At 49.0% G+C, this 8449-nt stretch overlaps 1 protein-coding gene and 1 non-coding gene across 2 annotated transcripts; both read right to left on the reverse strand.

Annotated features, from left to right (window-relative positions):
* Positions 1 to 4146: 4146 nt before the first annotated feature.
* On the reverse strand, positions 4147 to 8022 carry Psmb5 (proteasome (prosome, macropain) subunit, beta type 5). The gene is made up of 3 exons (NM_011186.1): positions 7821 to 8022; positions 6542 to 6848; positions 4147 to 4508 (listed from the first exon to the last, which is right to left on the reverse strand). Exons 1-3 carry the CDS (start codon positions 8016 to 8018, stop codon positions 4219 to 4221), a joined length of 795 nt encoding a protein of 264 aa, NP_035316.1. The 5' UTR covers positions 8019 to 8022; the 3' UTR covers positions 4147 to 4218.
* Positions 6704 to 6812, reverse strand: Mir686 (microRNA 686). Its single transcript, NR_030457.1, has one exon. It is a non-coding gene; the product is annotated as a microRNA 686 (primary transcript).
* Positions 8023 to 8449: the final 427 nt, after the last annotated feature.

Below are 8449 nucleotides of genomic sequence, written 5' to 3' on the forward strand. Positions count from 1 at the left end.
TGGCCTCGAACTCAGAAATCCGCCTGCCTCTGCCTCCCGAGTGCTGGGATTAAAGGTGTGTGCCACCACGCCCAACTGCTGCTGGGTTTTTGTCTTGTTTTGTTTTGTTTTTAAATATTCATTCATTTATTATGTATACAGCACTCAGCCTGCATGTATGCCTGCAGGCCAGAAGAGGGCACCAGACCTCATTAAAGATGCTTATGAGTCACTTTATGGTTGGCTGGGAATTGAACTCAGGGTCTCTGGAAGAGCAGACAGTGCTCTTAACCTCTGAGCCATCACTCCAGCCCTTATTTTTGTTGTTTTCTGTTTTGACTTGTACCCAGGCTGGCCTCATCCTTGCTAGAGAGACAAGAATGGCTTTGAACTCCTAATCCTACCACTACCTCTTCTACCTATTTGTTTTTTCCAGACAGGTTTTCTCTGTATAGTCCTGGCTGTCCTGGACCTAGCTCTATAGATCAGGCTGGCCTGGGACTCACAGAGATCTACCATAGTGATGAGACTGAGGGCCTGTGCCACGACCTCGGGTGGATTGCAGGGGTATACAGTGGTTCCAGGCTTCATCTCACCTCTTACTTTTTTCCCCAACATGCCACATGGATTCTGTAGGCCAGAATAAATCGGTCGTTTCATTTCCCCTCAAAGGATGTGACCTTCCTTTACCCCAAATGGCTTTGACAGTTTTCTCATTTGCTAGCTGAAGAGGATACTGAAGAGACGCGGACCTTCTGGTCTTGCCTAAGAGGGAACACTCAGTAACTATTATGCTTCAGCCTCTGATGTGCTTAGCTGTCCTCTCCCCTCCTCCGTGCCCCACCTACCTCTTCCATCTCTTCACAAACATTCTGCTCACCCTGCAGCACTTTCTACCCCCACAGCCCGCCCTTGCCAGATACAGAGATGCCATAAGGCATCCAGCCTTTACCCCCACCATGTTCTCTGCTGGCAAGAGAACTCGCCGGCCTCTGGGAGTGCTTGCTTTCTTTTTGATCCCTATTAGTCCCCACTAACCCAGAGGAGTCAGGTTCTGGTGATACTGAGCTGTACATGGAGGGAGGGAGGGAAAATGTCAGCCTAGCCTTCAAGAGCCTTGTCTCTTGGAAACAGCAACTGCCACGAGAAATCAATCTTTCAGCTATTTAAGGCAATTTCTTTTCCATCATCCTTTGTCAAGACCACTGTATTAGGAATGAATCTGGAGAGGGTCCCTGAACGAGTACATGCCACTCAGTAGCTGCATCACCGCCACCTGGCATCCATCATCTTCATGATAGCTAGCTTGCTGCTGCACAGTCACCTCCCACCAGTGAGAATTTACAAATACACAGGGCAGCTACTGATGGCCTACAAAATAGCCGTTTTTTTTTTTTTTAATTTATTCTATGTGTATGACTGTTTTGCCTACATAGATGTTATGTGCAGGTGTGTGCCTGGTGCTGGCAGGGGTCAGGAGCTGGGTCCCTTGGAACTGGTATTGTAGATGCTTGTGAACCACCATTTGGGTGCTGAGATTTGAACCCGGGTCCTCAGCAAGAGCAACCAGGACTCTTTACTACTGAGCCGTCTCTCCAGCTCAGAAACTAATGACTAAAAAAAAATTATATATTCATTTTTATTCTTTTTTTGTTTGGTTGGTTTTGTTTTATTTTGAAAACAGGGTTGTTCTGTGTATCCCCCCTGGAACTCACTCTGTAGACCAGGCTGGCCTCAAACTCGCAGAGGTCCACCTGTCTCAGCCTCCCAAGTGCTTTGATAAAATGGGTGAATGACCATAACTGGCTAATATTTTTTGTGTCTGTGTGTGTGTGTGGAAGTTTAGGTACCCTCAAGGCCAGAGGCACTGGACTCACTAGAGTAAGCTGTGAGCTGCCTACTGTGGGTACTGGGTACTGACCTATCACACACTGACTCCTATTAAACGACTTTTGTACCACCGACCCAGGTTAGAATAGGAATATGCCAGGAAATTCTAGGTCTTCAGGTTTCACATCCTCTCTCCTACAGGACTCTGCAGATCAGGGGTGGAAACAGAGACCACTGCCAAAGCAGTGTGAGGAGACCTGGGGCGAGAAGCCCATCCAGTGTCTGTGTGTCCTGCCCTCTGGAGTAATGAACTGGAATCTGTCTTCAGCATGTTCCCTCTTCAAGGCACAGTTTTCAAACAGTGTTCTTTGGGGTCCCAGGGAATGTTACAGAGGCTGTAAAAGTACAATGATGGGGGCTATGCACTCTGAGACTCCACTTCAGCCTTTTTTTTTTTCTTTTCTTTTTTTTTTTTTTTCAAGACAGTGTTTCTCTTTGTAGCTCTGGCTGTCTTGGAACTCACTTTGTAGACCAGGCTGGCCTCGAACTCAGAAATTCGCCTACCTCTGGCTCCCAAGTGCTGGGATTAAAAGCCTGTGTTACCACTGCCCAGTCAAGTTGATTTATTTTTAAACATTCTAAATATATTTTTTAAGACTGGAGAGATGGCTCAGCTTTTAAGAGAATTAAAACAAACAAACAAAAACAATACAAAAAAAAAAAAAAAACCTCACCCTTACTTCCAATTTATTATGTAGCTTAGAATGGCTAGGGTTTGAACTTAGGGCTTCCTAAATGCTAGATATGCACTCTACCATTTGTGCTACATTCCAGCCAAAATATTCTAATTTTTAAAATGTACAGTCTGTTTGGGTTCTCGCTAATGGTCCTCTGGCTCCAGAGCTGTACAACAAAATGAATCTGCTGAGGCAAAGGAGTCATTTGTTTTCCAAACTCTGTCCTCCAGGCTCACTAATCCACAATTTCCCTGCACTTGACAAATGCAATTAACAAGCCTCGATCAGTTCCCATGGACAGCATCATTGATCAGAACACAAACTGCATGGCGCTGAGAAGGGAGCTGCAGTCCAGGGAGCCAGACCCACCTGACTTCTACTCACTCGCAGTCTATGGTCCATCCTCCTGACAACCCCACCTCTGCTCACAGACCACCTCGGGGTGGGGTGTGAAGCCAACAGTGTGAGTGCTCAGCAGGGACCTTCCCAGCCACACATTCTAGCAGCATTTGGGCTGCTTCCTGCCCCAGAGGCCAGAAGCCAGCCTCTCCTCCTCAGTGGCAGGCGCATCCGTGCCCTGAGAGAACAGAAGAGGACTACACAGGCTTCCACTTTCTCAGGGCTCAGGCCTTCCCTTCCCATCTCACTCAAGACTCCAGATCTGGCCCAGTGTGTTAGCACATACCTTGACTCCCGGGTCTCAGGAGGCAAAGGCAGGTGGGTCCCTGTGAGTTCAAGGCCAGCCTGTCCTACAGAGTGAGTTCCAGGATAGCCAGGGCTCAAATGAAGAAAAGAAATTCCCAGATTTATCCTGTTTATCATTCTACATTGCATAGTCTCCTCCTACCCCAAACACAAGACCTTCCCTCTGCAGCCCCGCCCACAACATCCCTGTGCATCTTTCCACCTCAACTTTTCACCTCTTCAAACTGAAGCAAGAAGTCTCCCCTCCTCCCCACCTTTCTCTCCTGCTTTGCTGTCAGCTTCAGGACTGGGGACATTAATGTATTCACCAGACTTTGTCCTCAGACCACCATTTCCTGTAATTACAGTGCCTTCTCTCTCACTGTCCTGGCCTGAAAGGAGGGGCAGTGTGGACAAGAGGCTGAGAAATGGTACAATTTTAGCACCCAAGAAACAGCACAAGCAGCGAGTGCATCAGAGCCCACCACCCCACCCGGTAACATTCTTACCCATGATTCAGAGCCTCACAAAGGTGTGGGGAGCGGGTGTGGCGGCAGTCCCAAAGGCGCCAGGGACTGCAGCTAAGTCATATGACTTGCACCTGACTTCCTCATATAAGACACAAACATCTTGAGTGCTGCGCAGGTGTACCAGGATACAGGTGAATCCAATTTGGTGGAGATTTGCCCCTGCTGCCCTGATTAGCTGAAGCCTCGTGACTGGCGAGGGGGCGTGGCCTGCGGTGCGTGGATGAGAGAGTATAAAAGGAGTGAGAGGCCCAGGGTTCGGGGGAGATATAAACAAGAAGAATCAGGACTGAATAAACTGCTGTTAGAAGGACTGGTGGTCGCGTCGTTCTTGCTGGTCGAGAGCGGGCGCGACACAAAGGCACTGAAATAACTGTGGACTCCACTCTGAAAGAGGTACTATTATTTATTATAGCCATGGAGACCCACCTAGAGATGCAGACAACCGCATCCACCTTCCCTCAGGGGACAGATACACTACTGTACTTGTCATGTAAGTCAGCTACATTGTCACTGGACACCCGGATCCAGCCATCCTCCCGCACGTGGTAGAGGTTGACTGCCCCTCCGGAGTAGGCATCTCTGTAGGTGGCTTGGTAGATGGCTCGGCGGGCCAGATCATAGGCCTCCTCCACTTTCAGGTCATAGGAGTAGCCTCGATCCATAACGCCGTAAGCATACACGGAGCCAGAGCCCACTGAGAAGGCGGTCCCAGAGATCCTGTTCCCCTCGCTGTCTACGTAGTAGAGGCCTGAGGGGATGAGGTGAGCAGGGAACGAGAAAAAAGACGTCATTTTAACACCCCTCCCTCTCTCTCTCTCTCACACACACCACCCCGCCCCACCCCGACAAAAATAGGATCTCCTTGGGAGGCAGAGACAGGAGGATTTCTGAGTACGAGGCCAGCCTGGTCTACAAAGTGAGGTCCAGGACAGCCAGGGCTACACAGAGAAACCCTGTCTCGAAAAAACAAAAAACCAACCAACCAACCAACCAAACAAACAAACAAACAAAACAAAAACAAATCTCAGCACACTTGGGAGGTGAAGGCAGGAGGATCAGGAGTTAAAGGCTAGGCTTGACTATGTATTAAGTTTGAGGTCAGCCTGGGCTACATAAAACCCTGTCTCAAAACAAAACGGGCTAGAAAGCTTCCTCGGCAGTTAAGAGTGCTTGTTGCTCTTGTCTAGGACCCAGGTTCAGTTCCCAATATACACGGGGTGGCTCGCAACTGTCTGTAACTCCAGTCTCTGGGGATGCAATACCTTCTTCTGTCCTCTGTGGGCACCAGGCATGCAAGTGGTATACACACATATACACATGCAAACACTCACATACCCATACAGAAACTCATAAAGAAACAAATTTTCAAGAAATCAGAGAAAGACAGAGTCAAATTTATCTTGAGATTTCCAGATTCCAGAGCACCATACCACCCATCTCTCCTCACAGTATGTTAACCATCCCTCCTGCTCTCTCGGCAACTCCAAAAGGCAAGCATGCTGGCCAAGTCAAGCACAGGACTCAGGAATGGTGGGAGATAACGCTTAAATGACAACTCTGTAGCCTATCGTTGTCATGCAACACAGTGGCTAGAGACTGCATGAAACTGACTTCAACACTTGAAATGGTACTACCGCCAGGTACTGAGAAATAATTTGGGCATTTTATATAAAATTAACTATACACCAACTCCACTAGTTTTACTGACTTCTGAGATACAATGTTTCTGTGTGCTCCAGGCTGTCCTTCTGCCATACAGCTTAGGCTGGCCTCGAACTCTTGACCCTCCCTAGTGCTCTAGGGTCACAGCTGTGTATCACTTGGCTTATTTATTTTTTACAATGAGGGCCAGTGAGGTGAGTCAGCATATAACTGTTGCTTACCACCAGGCCTGATGTCCTGAGCCCGGCCCACAGAACAAGAGAACCAACTTGAACAAGTTATCCTCTGAACTGCAGATATGCTGTAGGATGTGTTTGTTCACACATACACACACAAATAAATAATTTAACTTAAAATTTAAAAGTGGGGGGGGGGCTGGGGAGATGGCCCCCAGGGCAGGGGGAAGAAGGACGGGCCACTCTTGCCAAGGACCTGGGTTTAGCTCTGAGCACCCACATGTGGCTCACAACCATCAGTAACTGCATTCTAGAGGATCCAATCCCCTCTCTGGCCTCTTCAGGCACCATGAATGCACTGTGGTGCACAGTCATACATGCAGACAAAACACCCAAGCATAGAAAAGAACACAATTTTTTTTCTTTTGGTTTTTTGAGACAGGGTTTCTCTGTATAGCCCTGGCTGTCCTGGAACTCACTTTGTAGACCAGGCTGGCCTCGAACTCAGAAATCCGCCTGCCTCTGCCTCCCAAGTGTTGGGATTAAAGGCATGTGCCACCACACCTGGCTAGAATAGAACACAATTTTTAAAGTTTACAATTCCCCAGTACAAATGTTTTCTAGTCATTATTGCATGGGAAAGAAGGAGAGCTGTTGTGCCAGACATTGTACCAATTGCTCTATGTGCACCACACTTAACCGCTTCAATGGTTCACTTAACCAGTTCCCAGATGAAGAAATAGGCTAAGGTCAAATGACTAAGCAGTGAGTGACACAGCAAGTCTAACTCTATGCTCTTTCCTATTCCGTACAAGGCCTTCCTTGGAAAGGGAAGGAAGAGCTGAGAACCTAATATCGCATCCATTCCCAGCACCTGTTAAAAGCCCTCAATTCTCCCACCCATTTAACCCCTTCCCACCATGGCTCACAGGACACAACTCACCAGGGCCTCTCTTATCCCAGCCACAGATCATGGTGCCCATAGACAGCCCCATGCCTTTGTACTGATACACCATGTTAGCGAGCAGTTTGGAGGCTGCTGCGACCGAGATGCGTTCCTTATTGCGAAGCTCATAGATTCGACACTGCCGAGCCAACAACCGCTCCCAGAAGCTGCAATCCGCTGCACCCCCAGCCATGGTGCCCAGAAGGTACGGGTTGATCTCTATTACTTTCTTCACCGTCTGGGAAGCAATATAAGCACCTGCTGTGGCCCGGGAATCCGCTGCAACAATGACTCCATGGAGAAACTAGTTAAGGTCAGAGAAAACAAAAAGAGAGGCCCCGTAAGACCACAAATACTCCCCATACTTTATTTTTGTATAAATACAGAAAGATAACCTGGCTTTGCATCTTTTGGGATTTTGGAATCGACTTCTTTTTTGGGGGGTTTGGGGTTTGTTTTTGTTTTTCGAGACAGGGTTTCTCTGTATAGTCCTGGCTGTCCTGGAACTCACTTTGTAGACCAGGCTGGCCTCGAACTCAGAAATCCACCTGCCTCTGCCTCCCATGTGCTGGGACTAAAGGCGTGAGCCACCACCACCCGGCGTAATCGACTTCTTATGTTAAATGTCATTCGGGTTTAACAGCAGTTCCTGATTTATGAATAGCCCTTTTACTCACTTTAAATATGAAGTAGCAAGTTTAATGAGATAAAGACACCCTAAGGGGACTGGAGAGAGAGCTCAGTGGTTAAGAGCACTGGCTGCTCTTCAGAGGTTCGGTTCCCAGTGCTCACAAAGGTCTGTAACTCCAGTCCCAAGGAACACGACGCCCTCTTTTGGCGCCTGCGAGCACTACACACGTGGTGTATATACAAAAAATAAGAATAAATCTTTAAAGACTAGCCTAAGATCCAGAGCTAGTTATTGTAGGGCTGGAACAGGGACCCTAACTGTTCGGTACCCACTTCAGTAGCCCCTGGACTTCATCAAGCTCAGTTTATACAAACTTTGGTGAACGGCGACAATGGCTTCCCCCCCGCACCCTCCGCCACGGTCCGCTGTTCCCAGGTAGGGCTCCTGAAAAGGGGCAAACTGGGGTCGCCTAGGAGCCAACCCACGCTGTCCGTCTCCTTCCCTCACCGCCCCCTATCTCCGCCCACCTCTCCTTTCTTAAGGCTACGAGACAGTGAACCCGCCAAGGGTCGGGAGGAGGGGACCGAACCTCCGCCCGACCCGGTTCCGGCTGGGATGCCGGAGAAGCGCGAGCTGTCTGAGCACCTTGAAGGCCAGGGTGGTGGTTCCGTGAAGCATTTCGATTCGCGGCTCCTCCGGGACGCCCCAGCTCGGCGCGGCTAGGCTCAGCCCATCACCAGGACTCCCCGGACCCAAGTCCAGCAGATCTGCACCACCTCCGAGCCCAAAAAACCCGTGCTGATTCACCGGCATCGGCCGCTGCAACACGCTAGCCAGCGCCATGTTTAGCAAGGGCAACAGGAACTGCCTCCGACTGGCAACGCCGCGACGTCACAACTTCACGTCCAGCTAAGTCTAGACGGAGGCGGCGCCATTTTTACTCCGGGCAACCACACCTCTAAATACCAGCGCCGGTCTGTGTTCACCTAGGAAGGATGGCTGAGTGGTTAAGATTGCCATTTTTATTTTGGCATCGAAGTAGTACGGATAAGATTAACTTCTAATTTCTAGAGAGTGGTTGGAATGTTCTTCTCGAGTGAGGGAAGCGAATTCGGCCATCTTTGAGAAGGGCGTAACTGCTTAAGACTCCTAACTGGACTAGGGTGTTTGGTCACTGCCCAGGCCCAGGTTCAGATTGCAAGCTGTTTCTTTATTTTTCAAAACCCCGTTAAGGAGAGACTGAAGTGGCCATTTTCTTTAAGGCCACCTATCCT

Source organism: Mus musculus, chromosome 14 (genome assembly GCF_000001635.26).
Source record: "Mus musculus strain C57BL/6J chromosome 14, GRCm38.p6 C57BL/6J".
Lineage (NCBI taxonomy): Eukaryota > Metazoa > Chordata > Mammalia > Rodentia > Muridae > Mus > Mus musculus.

Bases quoted from the DNA above. Each gene is read 5' to 3' on its own strand.
- Psmb5 (NM_011186.1), bottom strand. From the start codon at position 8,018: ATGGCGCTGGCTAGCGTGTTGCAGCGGCCGATGCCGGTGAATCAGCAC. The intron at 6,849-7,820 runs GTGCTCAGACAG...GACCTTAACTAG, and splicing joins CCACCACCCTGGCCTTCAAG to TTTCTCCATGGAGTCATTGT. The intron at 4,509-6,541 runs GTGAGTTGTGTC...TCATCCCCTCAG, and splicing joins CTGGGATAAGAGAGGCCCTG to GCCTCTACTACGTAGACAGC.